The sequence below is a fragment of the Lathamus discolor genome, chromosome 7, assembly GCF_037157495.1.
Source record: "Lathamus discolor isolate bLatDis1 chromosome 7, bLatDis1.hap1, whole genome shotgun sequence".
NCBI lineage: Eukaryota > Metazoa > Chordata > Aves > Psittaciformes > Psittacidae > Lathamus > Lathamus discolor.
In genome coordinates, this window is record NC_088890.1 from 3,230,945 (window position 1) to 3,241,921 (window position 10,977).

The following is a 10,977-nucleotide window of genomic DNA, read 5'->3' on the forward strand; positions in this document are numbered from 1 at the left end:
GCTTTCCGCGCAGCCCCGAGCGCTGCGCCCGCCGCCCAGCTCAGGGAAGGGGGGAGGACGGGGACGGGAGGGACCGGGACGGGAAAGGGAACCGGCGGGGCGGGACGGGACGGGACGGGACAGCCGGGCACCTGCTGAGCGCCCCCTTTGCGCGCACTTTGCGCCCCAGTTGCGTCCCCGCGATGCGGAACCCCGGTGCCCTCCTGCTGCTGCCGCTGCTGGCCGGTGAGTGCGCGTCCTTCCCCCCGCTCCAGCGGGGCCCGGTGGGGGCCAGGGTCCGGTCCCGCCGTCCTGTTTCCGGGCAGCCGCGGAAGGGGCCTCGGGAGACGTAGCGGGGAGCCCCGCTCCCGGCCCCCCTTTAATGTCTTTAACCGGCTGCTGCCCCATAGGGCTTGGGGGGACCTCGGTCCCCGACCCCCCTCAGGTCTGCGCCCTTGGGAGCTGCTACCCGGCCACTGGGGACCTGCTGGTGGGGCGAGCCCCCCGCCTGAGCGCCACCTCCACCTGCGGGCTGCGGAGGCCACAGCCCTACTGCATCGTCAGCCACCTCCAGGTGAGCGGGATGAGGGCCCCATGGAGACTGGGGGGCACTGGGAGGAGATGGGGGCGTGGGATGGGGATGGGGACACACGCCACCAAGCTTCCTGCTCGCAGGAGGAGAAGAAGTGCTTCATCTGCGACTCGCGGCGGCCCTACGATGCCCGTGCCAACACCAACAGCCACCGCATCGAGAACGTGGTCACCACCTTCGCCCCCCGGCCCAAGAAAGCCTGGTGGCAGTCGGAGAATGGTGAGCGGCGGGCGGGAGTGTCCCGGGGGGCTCTGCTTCCCGTCCTCCCACGCTGAGGAAGCGTGACTCAGCCGGCGCACACGGACGCGCCCCTGGACCGTGGCCGGGTCGGGGGGGACCCGCGCGGGTGGGTGCTCCCCACGGCCACACATGCCATCCTCCAGGCGTGGAGCACGTCAGCATCCAGCTGGACCTGGAGGCCGAGTTCCACTTCACACACCTCATCATGACCTTCAAGGTGGGTCCTGGCACGCGGGTAGCAGGGATGGGACGGGATGCGATGGACCCAGGTCCATGCTGGGTGTCCCGCAGACGTTCCGGCCCGCGGCCATGCTGGTGGAGCGCTCGGCCGACTTCGGGCGCAGCTGGAAGGTCTATCGATACTTCGCCTATGATTGTGCCACCTCCTTCCCCCACATCCCCCGTGGGCCCCCGCGCCGCATCGACGACGTGGTCTGCGAGTCCCGCTACTCTGATATCGAGCCCTCCACCGAGGGGGAGGTGAGGCCCTGACAGCACCCCAGGAGGGTCTGGAGGACCCCTCTTGCTCTTCCCTCACCACCCTGTTTTTTCCCCCCTCCCCAGGTCATCTACCGGGTGCTGGACCCCTCCATCCCCATCCGGGACCCCTACAGCCCTGACATCCAGAGTGAGTCGCCCGCCCTGGGCTCCTGCCTGGCTGCTCTATTTTGGGTGCAGCTATTTTGGCTGCTGTCTCCCAGCTCTGAGCCCCACAGTGGGTCAGGGCCAGATCCAGCCTGAGGGGCTCAGCCTCCCCCTGCACCCATCCTGTGGGAGCTGCTAAAGGTTGGGCTGCATCACGGTGAGGGCAGGGAGATGCTGTGCTGGAGCTGAGCCCAGCACCGAGCAGCAGCATGGTGCGGGATGGGGTTGGAGATGAGCAGAGGAGCCAGCTGGGTGCAGGATGCAGTGGGTTAATCACGCAGGGCTAAATTTAGGCTGGGAGCAGAGGGGAGGAATCCGCAGGGCTCGGCTGCTGGGAAGCTGCAGTCCTGTGGGAGCCGTCCTGTCCTGTCCTGTCCTGTCCCGTTGGGGCCCCCACGCTGCACCCACCAGGAACAGCCCCCATCAGTGAGGAGCCCTTGCCCAGGGTGCTTGTTGCACACTGATGTGGTCCTATCCTGCATGGTGGGATGTGCAGACCCCTGGTTCATGGCACAGCTTGACGTGCACAACCACGTGCAGGGGAGCTGAACCACCAGACTACATACAGCCACGTGCAACCACTTGCCTGTGAGCCAAATCACACACAGCCCGGTGCCAAGAAGCTGTGCTATAGGCAGCCATAGGCAGCACAGTGCGGGAAGCCCTGTATGGACTCCCCATACCACGAACAGCGTGGACAAGCTCATGAGCCCCGTGCTGATGGACGCCTCTCCTCACTCCAGACCTGCTGCGCGTCACCAACCTGCGCGTGAACCTCACCAAGCTGCACACGCTGGGGGACAACCTGCTGGACACGCGGCGGGAGATCCGGGAGAAGTACTACTATGCGCTGTACGAGCTGGTGCTGCGCGGGAACTGCTTCTGCTACGGGCATGCTTCTGAGTGTGCCCCACTCAGCGGGGCCCCCGCCACCACCGACGGCATGGTAGGGTGATACGGCACCCCATGTGTCCTGCTGGGGCTGCGTAGCTGTGCTCCCTGGTCCCACAGCCCCTCACTGTGGCATCCGGCAGGTCCATGGGCGCTGCGTCTGCAAGCACCACACGCAAGGACTCAACTGTGAGCGCTGTGAGGACTTCTACCATGACCTGCCCTGGCGCCCGGCCGAGGGCTCCAGCACCAACGCCTGCCGCCGTGAGTGCCACAGTGCTGGGGCGAGGGGCTTTGGGGTGCTGGATAGGGAGAGTCGCCGGCTGTGGTTTGGGGAGGTTGGGGTGCTGGGTTAAGGGAGGTCAGGGCTGGGGAGGCTGGGCACTGGGGGTGCTACGGGCCAGGTTTGGGTACCACATGCTGTGCCACGGTGCTGTCCCTGCAGGCTGCGACTGCAACGAGCACTCGCGGCGCTGCCACTTCGACATGGCCGTCTTCCTGGCCACCGGCAACACCAGCGGGGCCGTGTGCGACGGCTGCCAGCACAACACCATGGGCCGCCGCTGCCACCTCTGCAAGCCCTTCTACTACAAGGACCCCAGCAAGGACCTGCGGGACCCCGCGGTGTGCCGAGGTTGGTGCCGGGGGGTGCACAGCATGGGACGGGGTGTGCTGGATGCCGGGGGTGCTGACCTGCCTGTGTCCCCAGCCTGTGACTGTGACCCCGAGGGCTCTCTGGACGGTGGGATGTGTGACGGCGCTGACGACCCAGCCCGGGGGCTGATCGCAGGGCAGTGCCGCTGCAAGGAGCACGTGGCCGGTCCCCGCTGCGACCGCTGCAAACCCGGCTTCTTCGGCCTCAGTGCCACCAACCCGCAGGGCTGCCAGCGTAGGTACCGGGGCAGCACCCAGCCGGGTCGGGTGTGTGGTGTGGCCTCACCAGACACTGCTGTCTCTCCATGAAGGGTGCCAGTGTGACCCCCGTGGCACAGTGGCCGAGGGCAGCCAGTGCGACCCTGTGAGTGGTGAGTGCTTCTGCAAGAGGCTGGTGACTGGGCGCCACTGCCACCAGTGCCTGGTGAGTGGGGATGTGCATGGCACATGGGGGCACGTATGGTGCTCGGGGGCTATACACAGTGCTTGGGACCATGCACTGTGGTTGGGGCCATGCATGGTGGCATGGTTTAGTGGTGGACTTGGCAGTGCTGTGGTAAAGGTTGAACTTCATGGTCTTTTCCAACCTGGCTGATTCCATGATTCTATGATTCTATGATGCTTGGGGCCATGCACTCCCTGACCCCCTTGTCCTCTGCAGCCCGAGCACTGGGGGCTGAGCCACGATGCCCCAGGCTGCCGGCCCTGTGAATGCGACGTGGGGGGTGCCCGCAACAACCAGTGAGTCTTCATGGGGACACAGGGGCCATGAGGCATTGCTGGAGGCATCAGGGCTGATGGTGGTGCTGGGTATTAGGTGTGCCATGGAGACGGGACAGTGCCAGTGCCGCAGCCACGTGGTGGGACGACAGTGTGACCAAGTGGAGCCTGGCTTCTACCGCATCAACCTGGACCATTACACCTATGAGTCTGAGGATGCTCGGCTCCATCAGGTAAGTGATGAAGGTGTCTTCGGGGGGTACATGAGGGCAGCGCGTAGCTCTTTGCAGGGTCCCCAAGCTGCAGGCACCACTCTGCCCTACGGGCCTGACAGACAAGGCGGTTTTGGGGTCCCATCTCACAACCCTCCCTTGCACCAGGGCTCAGTGGTGGAGCGTGAGCCCCCCATGGACCGCCCAGCTTCCTGGACCGGGACAGGCTTTGCCCGCATGGTGGAGGGTGGTTGGCTGGAGTTCCACGTGAGCAATGTGCCCTTCTCCATGGAGTATGACGTGATCATCCGCTATGAGCCCCAGGTGAACACCCGATGGTGAAGCCAGTGGCGGGATGTATCATCACACTGGGAGCTGGTGGTGGGGCATGCTGGATGGTGAGCCCTTTAGGCACAGCCTTTTCTCTGTCTGCAGCACCCAGAGCCCTGGCAGGAGGTGAGGGTGAAGGTGCTGCGCCCCAGCCCTGTCTCCGCCAGCAGTCCTTGTGGGAACACCATCCCGGCTGATGACCAGCTCTCCACCAGCCTCCCATCTGGTGCCAGGTGAGCACCGTGCTGGGATAGGGCTGTGCTGTGGCTCATAGCCGGCACTCAGCTGACCATGCTCTGCTTTGCCCCTGCCCAGGTACGTGGTGCTGCCGCAGCCCATCTGCCTGGAGCAGGGAGTCTCCTACACCATTCGAGTGGAGCTGGGCTGTGCCTCCTCTCGGCAGGATCCCAGCACCAGCGTGCTCATCGATTCGGTGAGGAGCAGCCTGCAGGGACAGGCCAAGGGGAATGGCTTGAACCTGCCAGAGGGGAGACTGAGATGAGCTCTTAGGCAGAAGCTCTTCCCTGTGAGGGTGCTGAGGCGCTGGCACAGGGTGCCCAGAGAAGCTGTGGCTGCCCCATCCCTCACAGTGTTCAAGGCCAGGTTGAACACAGGGGCTTGGAGCAAGCTGCTCCAGTGGAAGGGGTCCCTGCCTGTGTAGGGTCAGGTTGTGGCTGTAGGGCACAGAGGGCAAGACAGGCATGACATCTCACCGACTTCCCCCTAAAGCTGGTGCTGATGCCCCGTTACTCCTCACTTGAGATGTTCATCGCGGGTGACCCCATCTCCATGAAGCGCCGCGAGACCTTTGAGCGGTACCTCTGTGCCCAGCCCTTCTATGCTGCGGGTCCCTCGCCTGTGGCTGAGCCCTGCTCCGGGCTCCTGCACAGCCTGTCTGCCATCCTGCACGACGGGGCGCTGCGTGAGTCTGGCCCTGCACCCCGTTGTCCTCTGTGCTGTGGTGGCAGCGCTCACCCTGCTCTCTGCCCGCAGCCTGCCTCTGCGACCCCCAGGGCTCCACCAGCGCCGAGTGCCAGCCGCAGGGAGGGCAGTGCCAGTGCAAACCCAATGTCATGGGGCGGCGGTGCCACCGCTGTTCCCCAGGCACCTTTGGCTTTGGGACCGGTGGGTGCAGAGGTGAGTGCCGCAGGGATGTGCCGGAGGAGCCTGGGGGTGCTGGGGCAGGATGCTCTCCATAGCCCAGGGTCAGGCTCCATGGGTGCCATGCCTTCCAGCATGCCAGTGCAGCAGTGAGGGGTCGGTGAGCCCCATCTGTGACACCACCACGGGGCAGTGCTCCTGCCGGGAGGGTGCCCATGGCTCGCGCTGCGACCGCTGCCAGCCTGGCCACTGGGGCTTTCCGTCCTGCCGGCCCTGCCAGTGCAACGGGCACGCTGAGGAGTGCGACCTGCGCACGGGCAGCTGCCTGCGCTGCCGCGACCACACCGATGGCGAGAGGTGCCAGAGGTAGGTGAGGTGTGCGCCGGGAGGAGGATGTGGTGCTGCTGATGGCCCCTGCTCACCCCCTGCCTGCAGATGTGCAGCTGGGCACTTTGGGAACCCGGCGCTGGGCTCTGGGCAGCACTGCCGGCCGTGCCCCTGCCCCGATGGACCCAGCAGCCCCCGGCACTTCGCTGCATCCTGCTACCAGGACAGCCGGTCCCGGCAGGTCATCTGCCACTGCAGCCCCGGGTACACAGGTGGGTGCCATGGGGATCCCCACTCACTGCCCTGTGCTCTGTGCCAGTGGGTACAGGCAGGTACAGGTACACTGTGCCCATAGGTCCCCGCTGTGATGAGTGTGCTCCCGGGTACTACGGGGACCCGCAGCAGCCCGGCGGGCGCTGCCTGCCCTGCCAATGCCATGACAACATCGACATGACCGACCCAGAGGCGTGCGACCGGCGCACGGGGCGCTGCCTGCGCTGCCGGTACAACACTGCGGGGCCGCACTGTGCCGAGTGCCAGCCCGGCTTCTATGGGGATGCCACACAGCACAGCTGCCGGCGTGAGTACCCATGGCCGCACAGAGATGTTCCTGGGGACCACATGTGCCTGTGGGGTCCACACAGCCCTGCCCTGCTTTGCCCTGCAGTGTACTTTGCCAGCCCTGGCACTGCATTCCTGTCCTCATCCCTGTGCCCTACTTGTACCAGCCCATCTACATCCTCATCTCATGCCCATTCCTGTCCCTATTCTTACCCCATCCCCACTGCCCCCCTGACTCTGTCCCTATCCCATCTTTATCCCATCTCTATCGTGACCCTGTCCCATCTCCATCTCATCCCCATCAGTGGTCCTCATGCTGTTCACACCCCACCTCCACCTGGTCCTCACCACATCCCTGCCCAATTTCTGTCTCCATTCTGCCTTCACCCTCTGCCTTCACCCACACTGCCATCCCCATCTCATCCCTGCCTGTGTGCGCATTCCACCTCCATCCGAGTCTTATCCCCATCCTGTCTCTGTCCTCATCCTCTCGCCATCCCCTCTCAATCCCCGCATCCCTGTCCCTGCCCAGTGCCTGTCTTGTTCCAGGTTGCTCCTGCAATCCGCTGGGCACCGACCCCAGCACCTGCAGTGGCCAGCAGTGTCATTGCGATGTACGCAGCGGGCAGTGCCACTGCCTGCCCAACGTGGAGGGACAGAGCTGTGACCGCTGCAGCCCCAACTTCTGGAACCTGGGCAGCGGGCAGGGCTGCCAGCCCTGTGCCTGCCACCCCCAGCACGCCCTGAGCCCTGCCTGCAACCAGGTGAGATACAGCAGGGACAGGGGGACAGGATGGGGCTGGGGGTGCGCTGCAGCAGTGCCAAACTTCGTGTCATCCAGTTCACAGGGCAGTGCTCGTGCCGGCCGGGCTTCGGGGGCCAGACCTGTGCTGACTGCCAGGAGCAGCACTGGGGTGACCCGCGGCAGCAGTGCCGAGGTGAGAGCCGGTGCTGGCAGGGGGGACTGTGGCAGGCCCTGTAGCACCCTGACACCGCTGTCCCCACAGCCTGTGACTGTGACCCCCGTGGCGTTGCCAGTGCCCAGTGCCACCGTGGCAGCGGCCACTGCGACTGCCGGCCTGGTATCTCCGGCGTGCGCTGCGACCAGTGCGCACGGGGCTTCTCCGGCACCTTCCCCGGCTGCCAGCCCTGCCACCCCTGCTTTGGGGACTGGGACCGCGTGGTGCAGGACCTGGCTGCGCGCGCCCGCGCGCTGGCACAGCGTGTCAGCCTCCTGCAGCACACCGGGGCTGCCAGTGCCTTCCAGGGCACCTTCCGGCGGCTGGAGGAGAGCCTGGCTGCCGTGCGGGACGTGGTAGCCGCCCATAACACCACCGCTGGTACTGCTGCCCATCTTACACATGCCACGGAGGGGCTGCGGTGAGCATCGGGTGCAGGGCATGGCTCACGGTGGGGGCACCAGGAGCGGGTTGTCACCCCGTTCCCTTACAGGCGGCACATCGAGGAGGCGACAGAGAGGCTGACGCGGGTGGAGGGGGAGCTGACGGCTGCCCAGGATGCCAACTTCAACGCCAGCCACGTGCTGAGTGTGGTGGACCGGGGGGCCCGCGCCCTCAACCACAGCCTGCAGGACCTGGAGCAGCGGCTGCAGGCCCTCAAGACCTCCAATTTCCTTGGTGAGATGTGCCACAGAGCTGGGGCAATGGGACCATGGCCGGGGGTCTGACAACGCCCCTGCTTCACCCAGGTGCCTACGACAGCATCCGTGAGGCCTATGGGGAGTCACGGGATGCAGAACGCCAGGCAGACGCCTCCACTCGCGCTGTACCCAGCCCCATCAGCACCTCTGTGGCCACCCGGCACCGTGCCGAGCAGCTACTGGCCAGCCATAGGGATGACTTCAATCGCCAGAACGCAGCTAGCCGGCGGGCACTGGTGGACCTGGCGGCGAGAGCACAGGCGCTGAGCCTGCAGCCGCTCAATGAGAAGGTGGGGTGCGCGGTGGGGACCGTGGGGACGGTGCCTGGAGCCGCACTGAGCCCACACTGCCGTGCAGGTCTGCGGTGCCGCGGGTGACGTGCCCTGCGCCGAGAGCCCCTGCGGAGGAGCCGGGTGCAGGGATGAGGATGGGGGACGGCGCTGCGGGGGTCTGAGCTGCAGCGGGGCTGTGTCCACGGCAGACAGTGCACTGGACCGGGCACGCCATGCACAGGAGGAGCTGCGGCAGGCGGCCAGCGACATGGCCCAGCTCTCCCACAAGGTACGTGGCACATGGGAGCAGGTGGCAAAGCCATGCCCCACAGCCTTTATGGCTGACACCGAGGTCTCTGCCCCTGCTTAGGTGGCTGAGGCCAAAGGGAAGGCAGATGAGGCTCGGCTGCGGGCACAGGCGGCTCTGGACAAGGCGAACCAGACCAGGGCCCGCGTGGAGAGCTCCAACAAGGAGCTGCGGGAGCTCATCAGCCACGTCAAGGCCTTCCTGAGCCGTGAGTGCCAGTGTGCGGGGGAATGGCACCCTGCCCGGCCCCTGCTCCGCACTGCACTGACCCTACTCTGCACTGACCCCACACTGCACTGCATGGTCCCTGCTCTGCATGTGAGGCTATACAACCCCAGCACCGCGCAGCCCCTACCCCGTACTGTGTTGCATGAACCCTGCCCTGCCCTGCCCATCCGGTGAGCCCCAAACATCCTGTGTCACTCCAAACATCCTGTGTCCCATTACCCTCTTGCCCTGCCCTGTGGTTGTATCCCATAATAACCTTCATTGCTCACCCCCTATGGTTCTCCCTCATCTTTCCCTTCACATTTCTCCCCCCCATATCTCCCCTCATGTTTCCTCCCCATGTTTCCCCCCCATGCCTTTCCCTCATGGCTCTCCCCCATGGTCCCCCATGTCCCCTCCACCCCGGGGGTGTCACAGGGGACACACTGACATCTCCCTCCCTCAGAGGAGGGTGCCGACCCCGAGAGCATCGAGGTGGTGGCCAGCCGTGTGCTGGAGCTGTCGCTGCCAGCCGCGCCGGCGCAGATCCACCGCCTGGCCGAGGAGATCAAGGCGCGGGTGCGCAGCCTGGCCAGCGTGGACGCCATCCTGGAGCAGACAGCCGGCGACGTGCGCCAGGCCGGGCAGCTGCTGCAGGAGGCGCAGCGAGCACGGTGAGCCTGGGGACACGGGGACGTGGGGATCCCCGGAGCGGGCTGGCGCTGAGGCCGTGCTGCCCTGGCCGCAGGTCGCGGGCTGAAGGCGTGCGGGACACGGCTGAGGCAGTGCGGCAGGCGCTGGAGGAGGCGCGGCGGGCGCAGGGCATGGCGGAGGAGGCCCTGCAGCTCGCCACGGGTGACATCCAGCACAGCGAGAGAGCGCTCGGCACGGTGAGAGCCTCGTCCCCGTCGCCTCAGCACGGGCACACCAGGGGGGTGTGAGCAGCAGGTGAAGGAGGTGATCCTGCCCCTCCACTCTGCTCTCCTGAGACCCCACTTGTAGCACTGTGTGCAGTGCCGGTGTCCTCAGCATAAGAGGGACATGGAGCTGGTGGAAGAGACCAGAGGAGGCCATGAGGATGATCAGGGGCTGGAGCACCTCCTGTATGAAGAGAGGCTGAGAAAGTTGGGGCTGTTCAGCCTGGAGAAGAGAAGGCTGCCTGGAGACCTCATAGCAGCCTTCCAGTACCTGAAGGGGGCCTATAGGGATGCTGGGGAGGGACTCTTCGTCAGGGACTGTAGTGACAGGACAAGGGGTAACGGGTTCAAACTTAAACAGGGGAAGTTTAGACTGGATATAAGGAGGAAGTTCTTTCCTGTTAGGGTGGTGAGGCACTGGAATGGGTTGCCCAGGGAGGTTGTGAGTGCTCCATCCCTGGCAGTGTTCAAGGCCAGGTTGAACAGAGCCTTAGCTGACATGGTTTAGTGGGAGGCATCTCTGCCCATGGCAGGGGGTTGGAACTGGATGACCTTAAGCTCCTTTCCAACCCAAACCTTTCCATGATTCCCTGTGGGCACCCTGACCATGCCCGTGCCACCCCTCCCAGATGCAAGCCCAGACAGCAAGTGCCGAGCAGCGCCTGGCGGGCGCCATGGGTCAGATTGGGGCTCTGGACGGGCAGATGGACGCCCTGAAAGTGAAACGCGCCAACAACAGCCTGGCGGCCACGCGAGCACAGGAGGCGGCTGGCACCGCGCGGGACCGTGCTGGCGAGGCCAAGCAGGTGGGTGAGCACTGGGGGGGGGACACGGGGGGGGCTGGCAGGGGTCCCACTGACCATGCCCACCATGCGCAGGTGCTGGAGGGGCCGCTGCGGGACCGGTACCGCACGGCGCAGGAGCTGGTGCAGCACCGTGCCGAGGGCGCGCGGCAGGCAGGCAGCCGGGCACAGCGCCTGCGGGACGAGGCCGCGGGGCTGCTGCAGGACGCGCAGGGCAAGCTGCAGCGGCTGCGAGGTGAGGCTGCGGGCTGCGGGGGGTGGCGGCGGCGGCGGCCCGGGCTCACTGTGCGTCCCCGTTTCATCCCTGCAGCGCTGGAGGAGGCGTACGAGCGCAACGAGCGTGTGCTGGACGCCAAGGCGGCGCAGCTGGGCGGGCTGGAGGCCAGGATGAGGGACGTGCTGGCCACCATCAACCAGCAGGTCCAGATCTACAACACGTGTCAGTGAGGACACCCCCCGAGCCCCCATAGCCCCTGCCTGCGGTGGGCACGGTGGGGCTGCAGGGCACCTCCTGTGTGAATAAAGTTACAGAGCAAGAGTGCTGTGTCTGCCTGCACCG

At 65.9% G+C, this 10,977-nt stretch overlaps 1 protein-coding gene across 1 annotated transcript; it reads left to right on the plus strand.

The window, feature by feature from the left end:
* Positions 1–101: 101 nt before the first annotated feature.
* Positions 102–10,956, plus strand: LOC136018159 (laminin subunit beta-2-like). The gene is made up of 33 exons (XM_065687150.1): positions 102–225; positions 390–553; positions 655–790; positions 955–1,028; positions 1,103–1,291; positions 1,376–1,439; positions 2,200–2,402; positions 2,491–2,611; positions 2,793–2,981; positions 3,057–3,236; positions 3,313–3,425; positions 3,663–3,742; positions 3,819–3,954; positions 4,102–4,257; positions 4,369–4,496; positions 4,579–4,696; positions 4,993–5,185; positions 5,257–5,400; positions 5,499–5,730; positions 5,800–5,963; positions 6,047–6,271; positions 6,802–7,016; positions 7,094–7,190; positions 7,260–7,632; positions 7,705–7,889; positions 7,961–8,202; positions 8,270–8,473; positions 8,555–8,699; positions 9,165–9,372; positions 9,447–9,588; positions 10,245–10,421; positions 10,494–10,653; positions 10,729–10,956. Exons 1-33 carry the CDS (start codon positions 183–185, stop codon positions 10,863–10,865), a joined length of 5,337 nt encoding a protein of 1,778 aa, XP_065543222.1. The 5' UTR covers positions 102–182; the 3' UTR covers positions 10,866–10,956.
* Positions 10,957–10,977: the final 21 nt, after the last annotated feature.

Coding starts and splice junctions, on each gene's coding strand:
- LOC136018159 (XM_065687150.1), top strand. CDS start 183: ATGCGGAACCCCGGTGCCCTCCTGCTGCTGCCGCTGCTGGCCG. Junction 791..954: donor CTGGTGGCAGTCGGAGAATG/GTGAGCGGCGGG, acceptor GCCATCCTCCAG/GCGTGGAGCACGTCAGCATC. Junction 3,237..3,312: donor CAACCCGCAGGGCTGCCAGC/GTAGGTACCGGG, acceptor CTCTCCATGAAG/GGTGCCAGTGTGACCCCCGT.